General features: G+C 52.7%; 6 protein-coding genes across 6 annotated transcripts; 4 read left to right on the top strand and 2 right to left on the bottom strand.

Annotated features, from left to right (window-relative positions):
* Window positions 1–1114: 1114 nt before the first annotated feature.
* On the top strand, window positions 1115–2102 carry J4E90_006965 (uncharacterized protein; the record flags this gene model as incomplete). Its single annotated transcript, XM_051436507.1, has 2 exons — window positions 1115–1357; window positions 1407–2102. 2 exons carry the CDS (start codon window positions 1115–1117, stop codon window positions 2100–2102), a joined length of 939 nt encoding a protein of 312 aa, XP_051289253.1.
* A 617-nt stretch (window positions 2103–2719) lies between these two features.
* J4E90_006964 (uncharacterized protein) lies at window positions 2720–3907 on the bottom strand (the record flags this gene model as incomplete). The annotated part of the gene is made up of 1 exon (XM_051436506.1): window positions 2720–3907. The coding sequence occupies one exon, from the start codon at window positions 3905–3907 to the stop codon at window positions 2720–2722; it is 1188 nt and encodes a 395-aa protein (XP_051289252.1).
* A 374-nt stretch (window positions 3908–4281) lies between these two features.
* TRP2 (anthranilate synthase component 1) lies at window positions 4282–6541 on the top strand (the record flags this gene model as incomplete). Its single annotated transcript, XM_051436505.1, has 10 exons — window positions 4282–4293; window positions 4350–4498; window positions 4628–4707; window positions 4755–5548; window positions 5610–5699; window positions 5821–5914; window positions 5962–6107; window positions 6157–6216; window positions 6276–6336; window positions 6405–6541. The coding sequence occupies 10 exons, from the start codon at window positions 4282–4284 to the stop codon at window positions 6539–6541; spliced, it is 1623 nt and encodes a 540-aa protein (XP_051289251.1).
* A 3303-nt stretch (window positions 6542–9844) lies between these two features.
* J4E90_006962 (uncharacterized protein) lies at window positions 9845–10702 on the top strand (the record flags this gene model as incomplete). Its single annotated transcript, XM_051436504.1, has 1 exon — window positions 9845–10702. The coding sequence occupies one exon, from the start codon at window positions 9845–9847 to the stop codon at window positions 10700–10702; it is 858 nt and encodes a 285-aa protein (XP_051289250.1).
* Window positions 10703–14656: 3954 nt separating this feature from the next.
* Window positions 14657–15252, top strand: J4E90_006961 (uncharacterized protein; the record flags this gene model as incomplete). Its single annotated transcript, XM_051436503.1, has 2 exons — window positions 14657–14763; window positions 14943–15252. The coding sequence occupies 2 exons, from the start codon at window positions 14657–14659 to the stop codon at window positions 15250–15252; spliced, it is 417 nt and encodes a 138-aa protein (XP_051289249.1).
* A 1193-nt stretch (window positions 15253–16445) lies between these two features.
* Window positions 16446–17420, bottom strand: J4E90_006960 (uncharacterized protein; the record flags this gene model as incomplete). Its single annotated transcript, XM_051436502.1, has 1 exon — window positions 16446–17420. The coding sequence occupies one exon, from the start codon at window positions 17418–17420 to the stop codon at window positions 16446–16448; it is 975 nt and encodes a 324-aa protein (XP_051289248.1).
* Window positions 17421–19182: the final 1762 nt, after the last annotated feature.

The following is a 19182-nucleotide window of genomic DNA, read 5'->3' as shown; positions in this document are numbered from 1 at the left end:
ACGACGAAGAAAGGCGAATGGACTCGTCAGGTATTTAATTAAATAAGACAGACCGATGTGGGCAACCCGTGTCACAGCCCTACGCAGGGCGTAATTGTAAGATTCGGAATAGCGCTTAGGTTTGGCCCCCAGATCCATTTACCCACCCAAGTAGAATCGTCTAATTTGGGTATCAGCCATGCTGATCTGTGCCAACAATAAGACGATGCCGTGCCGGAAATAAAGGTGTTCCCTGAGTGTATCGCGCCACGGCACAAGAGACTCGGGTGGGATGAAGTCCCGGGTACGCAATGAGAAGTGCGCTGTTGTGGCGCGTCAGAAGGGCAGATGACTGCAGATTAGCGAATTGTTGGTCCTGATCGTACAAGCTGCCCAATAGAATAAGATCGTACTAGCCGCCCAATAGAATAAGACAAGTAAATGAAATGGTACCGATCGAAATCTGACGCGAGAACATACGTGATCATCCATGCGAAGCTTGAAAGAAGTCTTATCTTTCCCGACAATGTTCGTGGCCAACACTGTATAAAGCGATAGGAGACGTATGGAACTCTCGAAAGACGTGATTCAGATGCCGGAATGTATATATCACCGCACCCGATACAAGACTGAGCATCAGCAGGGGTGGCCAAAATTCGTGTCGCATTTGCGTTTTGCTGTATGTACACTACTAAAGCTTAACACGCATATAGGTTCTCAAATGGGTTATACTTCAACCTCAGACATTTGTATAATGTGACACGAGTAGTGGCCACCTCTGTTCGTATTCCAAGGCGAGTGGTAGTGGGGGTGCGTTATGCGAAAGGGCTTCGCATCTGTCAAGGAATAACACAAGTAGAGAATTTGCCATGTGGTTACAGTCCCATCAGAAGGCTAAGTCGGTGTTTGAGATGCTTCCGAATTGTTCTGTATCAGTTGTGCGACATGTAAGACACACAAGGAGAGAAGGAGCTATGGACCAGTGGGAGCCAGTCAGCGTGTGGCTGAATAATCCGACAAACGTCATATTTCGTTTGGCCCGAGTTCCCGAACTTTCATTCACGAGCCTACATACCTCGCCATTGCGACCACACCACCCTACCCACCAAACATAACATCCACACCTATACAAAAGATGGCCTCAAGCACAATCCCACGTTCTGCCATGCGCAGCCTATCCCGTGCGACACCGTCTCTACGCTCCGCAACACCGCGCATCGCCACGAGATGTCTGCACCAGCAATCATCGCCCATCACAGCCTCGAGACTGCAACATAGACCAACAGCACAGCCATGGAGCCAAAGAGTAGCAGCCCCATCAGCGACAGTCGCGCGACGAACCATGTTCATCCAAACCGAGCCAACACCCAACGCCGATGTACGCCCCCCCTCCTACTCCAACCCCACCCCATACTAACTCCCCCCAGGCCCTAAAGTTCAACCCCAACCAGCGCGTCCTCCCCGAAACAATCTCCTCACCCTTCCTCGAGTACCTGAACCCACGCTCCACACTCGCGCCACCGCACCCCTCCCCGCTCGCCGCGCAACTCCTCAACATCGACGGCGTAACCAGCGTCTTCTTCGGCGCCGACTACATCACCGTAACCAAAGACACATCCACGCCCTGGTCGCACGTAAAGCCCGAAGTTTTCGCCCTCATCAACGAATACATGACGTCCGGCCAACCCATCGTCAACACCGTCGCCTCCAAACCCGGCGAGCAAGGCCAAGGCGGCCAAGAAGCCGATTCATTGGCCTACGACGAAAACGACGACGAAGTCATCGGCATGATCAAAGAGTTGCTAGATACCCGCGTCCGCCCCGCGATTCAGGAAGACGGCGGCGACATTGAGTTCCGCGGCTTCAACGACGGACAAGTCATGTTGAAGCTGAGGGGCGCGTGCCGGACCTGCGATTCTAGTACTGTGACGCTCAAGAACGGGATCGAGAGCATGTTGATGCATTATATTGAGGAGGTCAAGGGGGTTCAGCAGGTGCTGGACCAGGAGGAGGAGATTGCGTTGCAGGAGTTTGCCAAGTTCGAGGAGAAGCTTCGCCAGCAGAAGGGGCCGGATGCGACGAAGGGGACTGTGGGGAAGGGAAGTCTGGATTATGTGGAGTAGGCTAAGACTGGGGGTGTTGAGGGAGGACTGGACATTGACCATGTGATACCAATGCATTCATTCTGCTGTTGTTCGGCATCTGCGATGGGATGTGTAGTGTGAAGTTGCAGCCAAGTCTAGACTTTTGCAAACGGTGCGGTATATCCATCGGAACACGCACTTGACCACTCATTCCAGTATCATGATATCATATCATAGGATTCAGCATATAAGAGTAGCGTTTCGCAAGTAAACAAAGTATACTACAGAAAAAACAACAAAAGAGAAACAGTAATCATGCAATGCCAACCGATCAACGTTAAATGGGTATCCAGAACGTACCAATGCTGTTGCGTCAAAGGAGGAAACCAGAGAACGAAAAGGACAACGCCACTCATATGCTCAAAACATGGCCTCAAGTCTTTCCACAACCGTTCGTAATCCAAATGTAACCACCTCCTCTTTCATATGTAAAACCCCCGCCTCATCCTTTATCATTCATGTGCTCTGACAACGGCCGTGAATTGTCGTAAATCTCAATGTAACATCCAAGTGCATGATTCCAAGATCGTCGTTATAATCGTCAAATGCAGTGTCGGTCGCAGGTAAAATTGTCGTCGTCCACATCTCGCATCAAATCATTCTTCCAAGAGCAAATTCGAAACCGCATCCAGCGCCTCGCCCATGGAGCCCCAAAAGCTACGTCGGGGAGGCGATCGGATGATAGTGATAACCTTCCGCTTGGGCGATGACGGCTCTTCGGTAATGAGAGTGTCGACGGTATCGCGTAGTAGTTTGGAGTATTCTTCGTGAATCTCTCGGGATAGGTCTTCTTCCTCGACAAGCGTCATACAGCTGTCTAGCATCCCGAACTCTTTCGCTGTGTCGTTGTTATCGTGAACCTCATCATCTTCCGGTAGCGCCTCGCTCTTTGCGCCGAAATCCGACCAGACAGATTTCGCAAGATCGTCATGATGGTAGCTCTTGTCCAGCTCCTCGCGCATGGATTGGCGGACGGACCTCATCTGCTTGCGCAAATCGTTGATGATGTCGGTTTGGATGCGGTTCAGTGTTTTGAACTCGTCCATGCGCGTCTTGAGGTCGTAGATGTACTTTTGCACGCCCGCGATGTAGTTGCCTACTTGCGAAACATAAGCTTCGTGGTGCAACGTTTTGGCTTCAAGTTGTTGTTGCTCACCCTCTGCTTGTGTGATGATGGCGAGTTCCTGACTGGAGTCGGAGGAGGAGGGCTTGTCGTCGTGTGTCGCTTCGCTTTGGGCTCCGCTGGGCGAGGAGAGATGCGCGGTCATGGCTTCGAATTGTCCGACAATGTACTCCATTTGCTCTTCGTCGGGGTGGTGTGTCTGGATGAGGTTCTCGAAGTGCGCGATGCAGGATGAGAGCGCATTCTGCACGGGCGATGAGGAGGTCTCCGAGTCGTCGTCCCATGGTGTCGGTGAGGTGGGGAGTTCGGTATTGTTTCGACGTAGTATGCGTGAGCTATCAGGAGTATAGGGATAGCGCGGTTCGCCTTGGGTACGCAGATGCGATGCATCATCATAATACGGCCGCGTGGGTGTGTATGGCGCTGGCTCAGTAAGTCGTGAGCTGGGCTTTGGTCGCGGTCCTGTCGCAGGTGTGTTCAACCCGAAGCTATCTGTGACCCAAGAAGGATGGTCAGGCGACCGACTGGCCTCTTTCAGCCAGCGCTGTTCGGTCGCGATAGGATATCGTGGAGGAGAGGTACCGTAGATGTTGAAGTAGTCTGCCTTGTCTTCGAGTTCCGGAGGGGTCCATGGCCGGTCTAGGGTGCGAGGAATGTCCATTGCGCTTTCGTGGCCGCGCGAAGGCCACGTCCTCCTCTTTGCTTCCAAAATGATATGCGCAAAACCCAAGAGCTCTCAAAGGTAGGATACAGCTCCAACAGCGATGCGCTCTGGTGTTGAAGAGAGCGGACACCTGCGTAAGCGCGGGAGACGGGAGAAGGCTGGTCACCGCCTGTGACGTGCGTGCATCGCCGAGGCCTGCGGAGATCTAGTGCGCCAAGAACTCTGCTATCGATAACATTTTGTGGCCCCTCCGATTGGCCCGTGAATCATCAATTCTGGCTTCAATACATTACGAGGACGGTATTTCACACGTTCTTCTGTTTTACCGCTTATCAGACGCTTTGTAAACGTATCCTTCATTCCCTATAAAGATGGCGTCACAGGTATGTCCATGACTCCACACACGGCTGGCCACAGAACTGAGCGCATGACCACTTAGCTAGGCGTTCAGCCATCGCTTGACACCATTCGAGAGGTATTGGCTGCAGCAGTCAAGTCGCCCAACCCACCGAACCTCGTGCCCGTTTTCTCCTCGATACCCGCCGAGTTCTTGACCCCATCAAGCATATACCTAAAGATATCCGCAAAGTGAGTGTGACTCATTTGATGCGAAGTGGACTGGAGGGGTTATGTCGCGTCGAAGAAACACTGTCAGAAATGACTGTCAGACTCGGGAGGGGTTGGATCGATTGCGCACATGCTAATCGTGGGGGTCAGATCCAAGTCAAGACTATCCTTCCTATTCGAGAGTGCTGCGACAACCGAAACCATAGGACGGTATAGCTTCATTGGCGCAGGTCGGTACTTGAACAAACTTCCGGCATACACAGCTGACAAGCTTCAGACCCTCGCAAAGTCATCAAGACCGGCCCGGGCCATGGCGAAGAAACCGACCCACTACCCCTCCTCGAGAAGGAGCTCGCGAAGAGCCGCGTCGCGACCGTACCCTCGATACAACTACCTCCTATGACCGGCGGCGCGGTGGGATATGTTGGCTATGATTGCGTCAAATACTTCGAGCCCAAGACACGGCGAGATGACATGAAGGATGTGCTGGGTGTACCAGAGAGCTTCTTCATGCTCTTCGATACCCTGGTGGCTCTGGACCATTTCGCGCAGGTCGTAAAGGTCATAACGTACGTCAAGGTCCCAGACAGCATTGACGACCTAGAACAAGCGTACGAGGAAGCGAAGAGTACACTAAAGAGGTATATGACGATACTCAAGGACAAGGACATCCCGCTACCGGAACAAGGGCCTATACAGCTAGACCATCAGTACACATCGAACATTGGCCAGGAGGGGTACGAGAACCACGTCAAAACATTGAAGAAGCACATTGGTGTTGGCGACATTATCCAGGCAGTACCATCGCAACGGTTTGCAAGACCGACATCATTGCACCCCTTCAACGTGTACCGGAACCTCCGTAACGTCAACCCCTCACCGTACCTCTTCTTCGTCGACTGTGACGATTTTCAGATAGTGGGGGCAAGTCCCGAGCTGCTGGTAAAAGAGGAGCAGGGTCGCATCATCACGCACCCCATTGCCGGCACAGTGAAGCGGGGCAAGACACTGCAAGAAGATGCAGCACTCGCAGACGAATTGTCCAACTCGCTCAAGGACCGGGCCGAACATGTGGGTGGCCTGACATCAAAGTGCATGCAGCGACGTTGGAAGCTTACATTGTGCTGTACAGGTTATGTTGGTCGACTTGGCTCGCAATGACGTCAATCGCGTGTGCGACCCACTTTCGACACGAGTTGACAAGCTAATGGTTGTCCAAAAGGTGAGCAGCGTTCCGTCCGAACCGTGATTACCGTGGATCATGCGATGAGCTACCGTGCGATGATATCAAGCGAGCGCTATGATATCAAACTGAGGGCTATGCTAACTGCAATCAAAACCAGTTTTCCCACGTGCAGCACCTGGTCTCGGAGGTGTCCGGGGTGCTGCGACCTGGCAAGACACGATTCGACGCATTCCGCTCCATCTTCCCAGCTGGTAGGTAGCGCGTTGAAAAAGTTGGAAATATCGCTAACCCGGCGCAGGCACGGTGAGCGGTGCGCCCAAGGTGCGTGCTATGGAGCTCATTGCTGAGCTGGAGCGGGAAAAACGCGGTGTATATGCTGGCGCGGTGGGATACTTTGGCTACGGCAGTATTGATGGCGACAAGGAGATTGAAGGTGCCATGGACGTGAGTAGTCTTGCCTTGTTCCAGGTTGACAGGAGGCTGATTTTTGCAGACATGCATTGCGCTAAGAACCATGCTTGTCAAAGATGGCATCGCGTATCTCCAAGCAGGGGTAAGTTTAACGAATTCCCTGCTTTAGCTGCAAGACACGAGGCTAATGATTGGCTGCAGGGCGGCATAGTTTTCGACTCGGACCCCTACGATGAGTGGATGGAGACGATCAATAAGTTGGGTGAGCTTAATTATTCCTTTTGTCGTCTCCCCCGAGTCAAACGCACAGAGCTGACCGCTGTTTGGTAGGCGCGAACACACACTGCATCACATCAGCTGAAGAGAAGCATCTGGCCGAGCAGCAGGAGGCGGGCGAAGGGGACAGAGACGGGTCGGCGCCGAAGCTGGAGGGCGATGCAGAGGCGCGGATTACTCTTGCGGCTTGATGCTGCGGCTTGATAGACTGCGACATGCGCCACAGGTGGTATTTGCCGTAGGGTGGGTGGGTGGGTGATTGGCAGCTGTTGGCCCGGTGAAGAGCGATCTATGGGCCTGGATCTCATCCAGCCCCCCTGCACTCGTGGGGAAGCGAGATTCGTGGGTTCTTGGTAGCTTTGTGAAACGGAAATGAAAGGGCGGGTAAGCACCAAGCGGCAGCCGCTATCTCGACGTCACGACGACTGGTAGTGCTTGAATGCACACAAGATTTGATTAATTTGGTAGCCCGTCACACCAGCGCGGCGGCAGCTTGTACGCAGCAGCGGTCGAGTTCGGGCAGGATGCTGTGAAAGCGTGACTGTGGAGCTGGAAGGCATGACGAAGGTGACGGAGCGGATACCACAGTCGAGCGAGTCGCGACGAGAAAGCTGGTTCGACATGTGAGTTGTACATGCAGGTTCGGATATCGGCCCTGGGGTGTGGTTGGCGTGGCTACATCATAAGGTAGGAGCGCTGGACGCATTGGCCAATGGGCGCGCAGGGGACCGGTCGTGCATTCCGAGTTTCCCTGCTCTGGCGGCGATCGTGGAGTCTCTGTGCCTGGGCTTGGCTGCTGCTCCCTGCTCGCGCTAGTTCCGCTACTGACGCGCCAACCCGTCACCCAGCCCGTTGCAGCCTCCTGTTTGCGCGCAACTTCACTAACCAGCCATGGCCCAGCCCCGACTGTTTGTGTTAATACGATATAAACCCACTCTCTCTGCCCCCTCTTCCAATTCCTCATCCAGCATCCTCAACCTCAAGCACCTCTCAACTCACCTTGACTCACTCTCACTTCGATACCTAGTATCCTACTTCAATATCCTCTTCACCAAAAACACTCTCCCCCACCCACAGTCAAGATGAGGTCTTACGCCGTTCTCGCTGCCACCTTCGCCGGTGCTGCTCTTGCCCAGGACATGCCCATGCCCAGCGGTGACTGCGCCGTAAGTGTCCCCGCTGCCATTGACTATACCGGCCATTGCTAACAGTTGCTTAGAACCTGTGCATCAACAACATGGCCACCATTGCCCAGACCGAGTTCCAGTGCGAGAGCTCCGACATCAGCTGCTTCTGCACTCAGTCCAACTGGGCTTACGGTATCCGCGACTGCACCCGCCAGGCCTGCGACGCCGACCAGTCTGCTTCCGCCGTTCAGTGGGCCTACGCTCGCTGCGCTGGTGTCGCTGCCACTGGCTCTGGTACCCCCGCTGCTCTTCCCATCTTGACCTCAGCCGTCGCTAGTGCCACCGCTGTCCAGTCTGATGGCTCAGCTGTCACCTCCGTCATCACCTCTGTCGTCAGCGAGGCTTCCAGCGCTGCCTCCAGCGCCGCCTCTGGCCTCGAGAGCGTCACCTCTTCCATCGCCTCTGAGGTTAGCTCTGCTATCAGCTCTGCTAGCGGTGCTCTCGCTTCCGCCAGCTCAAGCATTGCCTCCGAGCTTGCTTCCATCACCGAGTCCGCCGGCAGCGCTGCTTCGTCCGCTACCGACTCCGCTGGCTCTGCCCTTTCCTCTGCCACCGACGCTGCTGGCTCCGCTGCCTCCTCCGTCGCTGATGGCGCCGCCGCCAAGGCCACTGGCATGCCCATGCTCGCTGGTGCCGGTATTGCCGCATGGCTCCTGCTCTAAGCGTTTCACCTTCACGTCTGAACCAAGGTCCTCGCTCGATGGAGTAATGTGTATAATGACTGGTAGCATCGGGTCGGTAATGCGAGGCGGGCTTTGGATACGTGGATGCATGGCGCAGCTTTCTCTTCTTTCCTAACGAACACTCACGCGAAGGCATAATGATAATGACGGATTCATTGTGCCTGGGCAGTCTTTTATGACTGCGATTGATACCCCGACATGGGAAATGGATGGGCCATTAGCATTGGCTCCTGTAGATAGTAACTCAATGATAATTTCTCACGACATTCCTCTTTCCATCATGGCTGTATTGACACTTACTGATCTTCTTCCTCTTTGTCTGCTCGTGTCACCGCCCTCGGAACAACTGTGTAACCAACTGTGTCCTGCCGTGAAGCACTCGCCATGAACACGTTGCCCAAACCCACCTCGCGTTGAGCTACACAGCTCACGCCAAGCATACGTGGCACACCGTCAAAGCAGCAACTAGCGCAAGTCACGCAACGACCACAATGGCAAGTAAACAAGTCGACAAGTAAGTCAATCGCGCAACTCAAGACATGGAGTCAAAGACATGAAGTCAACTTAACCTCCAGCCTTACCCTCCACTTTTATCCTTTTCCGCCCCAGCAGATCATCAGCATCAGCCTCAGCCCTGTGGGGGCACCTTTCTTCTCCCAACGCTCCGCGGCCCCATATATGAGGGTTTGTGCGTCTGTCGTGCTTACAAAGTACCATACCCATACCAGCAGCTACTTCCTTTTGTGGGGGACTGCTGACGCGTATGTACCGGCCGGGTGCAGATCGTGTGTATCAGATTGCGGGTGATCAGGAGGGTGTTGTGGGGACTAACGGGTAAGGCAGATAGAGCAGGGACCATGTGTTTACTACAATAACGTTGCAGAACGGTGCGCGACGGTGTCAGTGCATAGGCGGGTGGGTGTGGATGCGGGGACTGGACTGGGTTGAGGTCCGCGGAAGATGGTGATGACGGTGGTGGTGGGATGGGTAGGCTGGTGGTTGGGATGACCTCGCGTTGGTGCGTGGGTGGCTGGCTGGCTGGGCATGGGCGGTGGGAGGGGCCGCGGGCTTCCGGTGGGCACGTACGCAGCATTGCGCACGAACGTGGGATTGTATTATTGCAATTTTAATGTGTAGTTGGTGTTCTACAATTAGTTTCTATATGTGTCTTTGGTTTGGTGCGATGGATAGGTACGTTGGTCGGAGCTTCGTCGTTGCCTGGATACCTGGTGCCTGCCTGATGTGAGCTGCGCTCAACAGTGCCGCTCTGGTACTGTCTACCTCAGATTTTCTCTCTTAAAGAAGCATGCTTTACTGTGCTCACTTCTTTCGGTCATGTCGCAGCTCTTCCTCTAGGCGTTGCGAATGTGCCGTACCCAAGGTTTTGTTCAATGGCGATTCTTTTGCCCAAGAGCCTCTGTGTTGGTGGTAGTAAACCTTAATGAGGAACATCAGGTAGCGTTAAGAGTACAATCTCTCTTGATCATGGGCACAAACATTCAATCACTCGACTATACCCCACTAACAAGCATTGCTTCGCGACACGAATCTCAACTACTTCTACTCCCAATCTAAGGCCTGTTCTGCGCGGACCGCAAAGCAACTCACTACTAGAGATACAGTCATGTCGGTCGAAGCCGAGAAGAACGATGCGAAAGCAAAGACACCACAAGATCCACCTGCACCAGCAGTCATGAACGTTGTCATTGCTGAGCTGGACAAAGATACGCCTGCCAATGTGCACCTTACTGAGAAGAAGCTAGAAGGGCTCGCGGTCGGATCAGTTACTACTGAAGCTCAAGCAGATGGATCCGTGGGTCATGATTTGAACACTGCAAAGGAAGAGAAAATGCCGATCTCGAGTAGTAACGAAGACTCCGCGACAGACACTCACCTCGGAAGCGATGATCTCAAACCAGACTCTACGCAGGAACCGCAAAGCCAGTACCTCTTCAGACCACCCCAAACAATATTCAGCTCAATCCGTAGCACACACCAATCCCGTTCCTACGAGCAGAAGATGTCCCGCAAACCCTCCAGACGCAAGCTCGAGAATAAGGATGATGTTCGCGATATTCACGATCGTAGCTATCGGAACATCCTAGATCCCCGTGCAGGTCCACCAGAGCGCTTCATGACTATCACTGCCCAACAAACGTATGGTTCCAATCCACCAAGTCTAGAAGAACTTCGTGTTAGCGATTATGCCCTTAGTCTCATTAGGCCCTTATCGTTAGGTGATACATCAAAGCAATTATCCACGGCCGATACCTCACATCCATTCAACGACAATAAGCTAGTCGATAGGAAGCCAGCAACTTCGTCACAGTCTAGCTTGCCCAGTATTACGAAGAAGTTAGCTAGTGAACAGACGGCTGTTCCAACCAGCTTAAGAGGTGTCTCTAGCACTCCGATCAATCCATCGCCAGCGATCGGCAGAGAGATAGACCTAGAAACACGTTCAGCCACAGGCGAGGTCTAGCAGAGACAGTGCAAACTTTGCCCCACTGTTCGTAGATCTCACTCTGCCGACGAGCGTCTAGCTGCAAGTGACCTATGCGAAGAATGCAAGGCAAAGAGGAAGACTTCATGTTAGCTCTACAATCGTAGTGACTAGCATAATAAAGGGGGGGTTAGGTACATATGTAAGAATTGAACTGGCAGAGGTAGTAACTTAGGAATAGTGGTACATAGTGAGCATTTCACAATCCAAAGCGACACGTTGTCAAAGTAATGCATATTAGACCGAGCGATAAGATCAAGAAAAGTGAATTGCATCGCGGGCTCGTTCGGCACTCCGCGTCATCTTTACTAACAGTGGTGGCTTTGAGGGAGTTCTCTTTCTTTTACTTTAGTTTCTGTGTTTGTAATACCTTCCCATCTGTTCTTTGCACAGTTGTTGTGTAGTTCTTTTTTATATTACTCTAATTACTGTAGTACCTAAAAAAAAGAGTAAACTTATGCCCACGGCACATCTCACATCGCAATCTTGAGGTGCCGACGCTCGAACCGTTGATATTTACTACCAACGGGATACAACTTAGGTTTGATGGCGCCTGGGCGTAGGCTGAGCAAGTAAATGAGGAGCCGGAAGGATGCAAAAAAGGACACACAACAGCGAGAATTTGCTAGTAGCTGCCCACTGAGCTATTATTTCGCTGGCACAACGCCCGCGTCCTACTTATGTTAACTTAGCCGCCGAACTCCGCTCCTAATATTAGCCGCCCGTTCCTGCGCATAGAACTACATACCGTATCAATCTGTCTTTCTTCGTGGTCGTATGCGCTATCACCGAGTTTCCGACCGCGTTACTACCTAAGCTCGTCTGTTGGCGAAATTCGCGCATTCTTCCAAGTAAAATGCTCCATTCATATGGCCTTGAAAGAGTAAGTACCAGTGCAAGATGAACTACCAGGAGGGGCTAAAAATGAGGTACTCACGAAAAGCCTAGATTGATTTACTGGCCTGTAGGAAAGATGGGTGGGTTTGTGTCCGCTTCAACAGTCCAGGCTCGACATCATAGCCGTACATGTCGGGCTCGGGCCATCCTACACTAGAGGAAGTCTTATGAGCCAGTGGCTTAGATCTTGGCGTACCTACAGGAGCGATCGAGACGCCAACATGAGGAAAATCGATCCTCCCAGAGCGTGTGCCAAATAGAGCGCTTGTCCGAGGGCCATTCGCAGACGCTTCTTGCTGCGCAACCGTGGAAAAGGGCATATATTGCGGTGGCTGCGGCAGCATCTGTGATGGGAAGCTAGATTCAGCTCTTGGTGTTGAAACACGTGCATACTGGCTTTGTTGTGTGAAAGGTTCTTTGGAAGCCGTTGATAATTGCGTCGCGGTTTGCACTTCTACCGAATATGGTGCAAATTCGGTTGCTGCTCGTGCCCATGGGACATGAGGTGGACCTCCATACGTTGGCGGTGCTGCAGCGCTCTTAGCCAGCTCTGGGTCGACATAGTAGTAGGTTTTGGTAACTTGGACGACCTTCTTACTGTATAACCCACCGAATGGCTGCTGTGACGAACAAGCTTCGTTGAAAGAGCACTGGGCATGTGCGTTATGGCTCGGAAGAGTATTCCAAGTTTCTTTCACCGAGTGGTGAGACTTGTCATGACCCTCATAGCCAAGACTACGTTGGCCCTTTCTGTTTGGCTTGTTGTTCTGTCGTATGCGATTCCTGGCTTTCGGCTCGAGGTGGTTATAGTAGTATGCTTTGCGCTTCTGTTCGCGTTGGGACGGATGGATAACAATCGTTTGAATCGTTTGCTCAGTCGGCAGAGGTTGGTTGTACCGTGTACTTTCATCGAGAGCAACTCAAGACGTGTCAGTACTCATGCGTGCAGAAAGATTTAGGAGACTGACCAGTGCAGGTTTCATCTTCTGATTGCGCGCTTTCCTCCATAATACATGCCCCTAAAGTCATGAGCATAGCTCGTCGTGATGTAGCAGCTGCAGCAGTCATTGTGCTCGGCACAGAGGTGAACACAAGATAAAAGGATGTGAAAGAGCTGGAAAAGCAAGTTTGTCTCCCAAGACCACAGCATCACCAGCTGAGGGCAATGATACCAGGCTGTGACGGTAGTAAGCGCGTAAATTGCGCAACAAGCGTCCTGCAGGAGGAGTTGATTGCGTGGCTGAGCCTTCTAGGCACCTGCCCATTTGACCCCACCTGGACACGTCGACGCGACAAAGCAAAAACGCCACCAAGCTTGGTCAAACATGAACACCGCTGCATGACATGTGTGTGTATCAAGCGACTGTCAGAAACGCTTGAAGCCGTCTCTACGACTGTCACTTCCATTATCGCAAGTGTATTCATGTAGCTACAAATAACGTATGGTACGAAGACGGAACGCTCTGGTGTCCTAGCCAAACGTCGAGAGTAATCCAGCCCATGACGTGAGTGGAGACAGCACAGCCTTAGAATAGAACGCCTTGAATGGCTGGGCCTGTCATACGTCCAGCTTTGAACTGGGAAGAGCAATCTCACAGCGCTTCCTATGTCGGAGCACAATCGTCCAAGTGAGACCAATGTTGACTAATGTTGGTAATACCACTGCTAGCCTTTCCACCAGGGTCACTTGAAGACTGTTGAAGACTGCCTCGAAGAAAACCAGCAAAATGCACACCGCAGAAATCGTTGCTACAGCCCTTGGGGCTGTGCAGTATATCCGCATGCATGAGGCAGCGTAAATTGTTGAGCAGAGCGTGATACAAGCGAAGATGACTTGTACGGAGGCGCCTTCTACAGGCTGAGTAGCCACCTTCGAATTATTAGTTTCAACCCGCTATTCACAACGAGAAAACTCACTTTCTGCCATTTTCTGATAATGGGATTTTCGCTTGGCTGGTCCTGCAGTGCGACAACTATTGTACTCAATGTAGTACTTGAAGTCCATGTTGCGATTCCAGTAGCAAGGTCAATCAGTAGCCCTGGTCGCCTATGCGCAGAAGTTTCCCAGCTGCTTCTCCTCACGAGCTCGCGCTTGCCCGTGATTTCGAGGCTCTGATGAACAAGGTCAGCAACAATACGATCGTCGCTCATTTTTTTGCAATTGATATTTTCAAACTTACTGAGGAAGCCATTTTCTCTTGATGCGCGATTTTAAGTTGCAATGACCGTGGGTGTTTGGAGGACCTCGAGACTTATCACTCAACGGAACGGGGCTATGCTGAGGCTGAGCAACAAGAACGACAAGAGAATGGGGGCAGAACCTGGCGTCGAGATGTTGGCCTGGTTTCAATTTCTTACAGTTGTGAAAGCGGACTGACAGCGCAAAATCCCGCGAGCATAGAGAGCGGTTTCTGCAACGATAGCTGCCATATGAGTGTGAAGAGGGGTTTCGATGATGCGGGCAGCCTGCGTAAGGCATACTCGACCGCTTGGCACTGCGTAGTTCGCCACCAAATACCAAGGAAGTGGACATAGGCCGTGTTGTCATCTCATGGTCTTTGGGCGCGTTAAAGACCTGCGCTCCCCTTCCCACGCCCCACGTTTCAGTACCCCTCAAGACCTCTCTCCAAGCACCACCCTCTCCAGACTGACTATGGAGTCATCTTAAGCCCCAAAGCTCGACCTGTGTTGTGCCTCCATCCACTGCACAACAGGCACACCCTCTGCGCCTGCCACCCGCCGCCCGCCGTATTTTCGAAGCGCCCTCAACACCTCAACACCCCGAATCCTTAGCTCCGCCGTCGCCCAAAAGCCCAATCACAACGGCCTTATCGGTCTTCTCAGTCCTACACCCACCACGTGGTTGTCCGTCCATCATCCCTCACTCTCCGTACCTGCATCACCTCCACTCACCCCACCATCGGCAACGGCACTGACCGCCGGAACATATACTGCCAAGGAGGTATAATGGAGGCCCTGTCGCCCCATAATTTTACGGGCACGCCTTGTATCCTGAGGCGTGTTGTGTTTGGCATCATGCTGCTGTTCGGTCTCTGGAACTTCTTTCTCAACGTAGCTGCTCGGTACAAGGAGCATCCCTTCAACAACATCAATGGCTTCCCTCTATGGATCTTGAACCTCATGTACGAAGTCTTCAACTTACGGACTCTCTCAATATTGTCGCTAACCGTTGTTAGTACAAGCACGGTGTGGTCCGCGTGCACTGTCGTATACATCGGCATCACTTGGTGGTATGCTAAAGAGAACCCTTAGTAAGCTCTTGCCCTGATCTGCATCGCTGCCGGTATCTAACACTCGGTAGTTGGTCAGTCAGCACCCTAGTCCTGGCACTCGGCATGACCGGGTTCATGGTATGGGCTGGTCAGGACCTGTTTGACTGGTTCGTTTGGGGCCCGTTAATCATCGACCTCGGCATCATCGTCCGTGCTGGCATCGAAGCCGTAGCCGATAGCCCACAGTCTGGGCTACTGCGCGCAACCTGGAACGGTCTCTGGGACATCGGACCCCAGCCTCCACCCCAAACGAACCCCAACGGCGACGGCCCGGGTCTCAACGGTGGTACCGAGTTACAAACATATGGAGCTCGCCCTCGGCCTGGGAGCAATGTCTAGAAGCCATTCGCTCTTGCCACCGAACGCGAGATCTCCAAACGATTCGACTCCCTCCAACACCTACAACTGTACCACCGTTCCGCTCATCGACACAACATCCTCGTCGTCCCCCAAAAGCAACCACTCTTCCATTCTTAACGCGACCTCGATTGATGATACCCATACTACACAAGAAACCCGGAGTTAGCCCTGATATCTCACTAAGAAGCGGTCTTAGCGTGGTGTCCTTTCCATTTTGTCCCATCAGCATTGCATACCTCCCAGTGCCTTGGCGCTTTCTCTTGAGGTCATTGTCCAGCGCTCCAGCGCTCTAGCGTTCTCGCTTCGTTTCTGCATAGCAGACGCACCCATTCATGTGGGCTTGCATTGCGGCCATGTATATCCTGCCGCCCGGTGCTTAGACGCCTTTCTTGGGTTTTATGTTAGCCTGTCACCCAGCACCACCCTTCTAAGGTGGGACGCTTTATTGTGCTGCTACTCTAGATAGCCCCTAGAGTTCCCCAGCCGGATGGCGCTCAGGGTGTTCTGGAAAGAATGCTCTGAGATGCTGCCTGCGCTCTTGAATATATCATTTGGAACTCTATACTTGCCGTCCCAAACATCTTCGTGCTATGTCTACTGACCGTCAGGCAATGTGTGTTGTATGCTCACGACGAGAGAATTTGTGCAGACAAGTTTCGTGGGGCTACTCCCGGCGATTATGTGGCCTCAGCGGCGGCGAGCTTGATGTACGTATATTGCTTCGAAATCGGGTGGCGATCGCATGACGTTTGCAAGCAATAAACCGAAGCTTTGCGCATACCCAGACATATACGACAGAGGTGGGGATATGTAGATGTAATCCGCGTTCGTCGCAGTCGCTATTTGTAACGCCTGAACAAAGAAGACGATGCTGCGCTGATCTGCGCGGTACCGAGGGTGACCTGACCTCGGGAACCCCGTCCACTAAAAATTTATCATCCCGCACGCATCCGAAAGAGCTTCACTCTTCCTCGCATGCAATGTACAGACGCCGCTGCAAGCCATTCCGTATGTGCCCATGAATGCCACCCATATGGTATATCCAACGCCACTGCAACAAAAAACAACAATCCCAAACGCCCGTACATGCCTTGAAAACCAGGGTATTGACCGCTCGAGCGTCATTCGGTCGTGGCGCGCAAGAGCTGCATATTGTTTGTCTGGTAGGCGCGTCAGTGGATGAACATCATAAAGATCGACCGAGTTCGATAGCTTACCGACTCTTCGCCAGCGGGCGCGATGCCCATCGTCGGAAACGTGGAGACACGCGGGATGCGCTTCGGTAGCGTCTCGAGCCAACTCTCGAGCTGAACCCAGTCAAGGTGAGCCCTGGACATGTTCAAAGGGATTGACGACAGCAAGTCGTCCTCGCCAGCTTCGTCCTCGCCAGTATCGACCTCGTTCTGCTCCGCGCCCGGGTCGATGAAGTCGGCCTTGCCATCGCTCGTGACGACGATAACGGGACAGATACAAGCGGCTGCGAGGCTCTTGTTCTGGATTGTGGTTGCATCGTTCGATTCGATTTGCGCTAATAGACCTTCGCTTTCGGGTGCGAATTGAGCGCCCGTGCCCATATAGTTGTGGCCGCCCGGACTATGAGGCCATGGGTCGGGGGGCTCACTAGCCGGAGTATGTACCTCCATGGTCGAAGAATAGTCCATCGAGGACCAGCCTGTTGATTCGGTTCGAGTCAGGATACTCGACGTTTCTGCACAAACTGGGGAGCCATTCATGCTATGGATAGTACGAGTCTCCCACTGCGTGTGACGGATTCCCTCTGTGACATAGCTCGTTTGCGTTTGCGTTTCCGTCTGCTCTATGGTCTGTATGGGACCTTGCATCAGAGAGATTGGTAGCGCATTGGTAAAGTGTCGGCCTTGGTGGCTTTGACCACTGCGCGACGCAGATGGGCCGTGTGCGAATGAGCCTCCTCTACCGCGACCACCGCCTCGCCCGCGAGATAGGCGACCCCTTTGCGCAGTCGGGACATTGAGCCGTTGGTTTGGATTCGTCTCCGCCGCTTCCTGTCTGGGATTGTGGTCTTGGCTTTGACTCGGGTTCTGTCGTCCCTGGATGTGCTGTCTGTAATGCCTGCGTCGCTTATCCTCACGGGAAAGTCCGTCGCTCGCTCTCGTTGCGGTCGCCATGGTTTCTGGCGTCGATGCCGGACAGTTGATGATGGGCAGTCCCGAATGCTATAAGAGGAAAGCTTGTCAGCAGCTTTCCAGTCCATGTCTCCAGCTGTTGAGGGCAGGGTTCAGGAAGCGACAGTTTGACGTACAGTAGATACGGCACCAACCGCCTTGAGGAATAATTATGTTTGGTGTAGGAAGCTGCTCAACACGAAGACCAAGGTATGGTATTTGGCCTGAGGATCCTTCCCGCACCCATGGACGGAGATGGCTCTCTGGGCCTAGTGACGATGCCTGGCAAGACACGGGCCATGGACCCGGCGGCATCCTACATACCCCACTAACATGGGGCGTCCTGCAGATTAGCTCACACACCTGGGTATCTGTCCACAACCCTAGAACCATGGGTAACGGCGTCTGCGCGTTCAGAAACAGTTTAAACCCAACAATTTACTTCAGGCATCCATGATTCTAGTTTCTATGATGTGTTACCAACGCACAAAAGTGCTGCGTCGGTGTGGTGCGAAGCGCCACAGTAGCCCAAACCGCAGCATCAAGCCACAGGCGCGTGGTATGAACGCGAATACGAAAACCTGGGTTCAAAGGACTTTGCAAACGTCACGCCATTCGGAGACTATAGCATCGCTTCGAACATTCATTCTGATACTCAAATCCATGCGAAAACGATAATTTACACTGCAACAGAAGCTGTCGAAAGAATGGGGTGCCGTAGGCTACCTCTTTGACGATGCAGTGCCCACGTTAGGCCCATATTGACAGCTGTAGGCATCAAAACAGCCAACCTTTCAACAAGATTTATGTGAAGCCCATTCCACAGACCCTCGATGAAAACAAGAGCGATGCATACGCTGGCAGAGAAGGCGACGAGGCTGGGAGCTCGACAGTAGGCATACATGCATGCCGATACGTATCCTACTGTGCATGATGCGATGCTGCCGACAATAACAGCACTCGGTGATTGTTGTAGGGGAGTGCCCACCAACTGGTACATTGTCAGCTATGTTCATTCGATCATCAGTGGTTGAACTAACATCCTGATAGCTTCTCAGCATTGCATTATCACTTCGTTCCTCCAGCGCCAATACGATCGTACTTAGTGCAGCGCCAAAACTCCATAACGCAGCGCCGATCAGGCCAAAATTGATCGTTGTTTGTCGACGAGATATCGCCAGCTCGGGCTCTGTTGTGGAAGGCAAGAGGCTATCGCGCGCTTCATCGATACACTTTTCCATGACGACAAGGACGGCACTGCACGAGCTCAGCGAAAGTAAAGCAATATCTTGTAGAATACTGGCTGCAATAATTATTTTGCAACGGAAGGCTTCCTAGCCGTTCGACCTTCGAGGCCTTTGGGACACTCGACTTTATAACTGTGAGTTTTGGTGGGCTGACCACCTAGGCACTCAGCCTCCTGTAGGCAACCCCTCCATGTTGCAATGCCTACGAAGAGCTAGGCCAACAAGACACCGCCACAACAGCTGAAAGATTTCATAGGGGGCGTCTCACAGCTATCGAAGCCTGATCATTCGCTACCAAATCATGAGGCTGATATAGGCCAGGCTGTAAAACATCTATGGATATGTTGACTCACCGGTACACCGCCACGTGTGACGACTTGAGCAGTTTGGATCAGGCAAATCACGACGCGCATTACTTCAGCAGGCTTCTCGATTTTATACTCATCAGGTAGACTGGATTTCTCAGGCGTGGGTATCATGGGCTTTCGCATAGCCCATTATGCACCGCTCCTCAGGGC

The sequence above is a fragment of the Alternaria incomplexa genome, assembly GCF_024043165.1.
Source record: "Alternaria incomplexa strain BMP 0042 chromosome Unknown scaffold_10, whole genome shotgun sequence".
NCBI classification, from domain to species: Eukaryota; Fungi; Ascomycota; class Dothideomycetes; order Pleosporales; family Pleosporaceae; genus Alternaria; species Alternaria incomplexa.
Note: the sequence above shows the minus strand (reverse complement) of the source record. Positions and strands in the feature narration are given on the sequence as shown.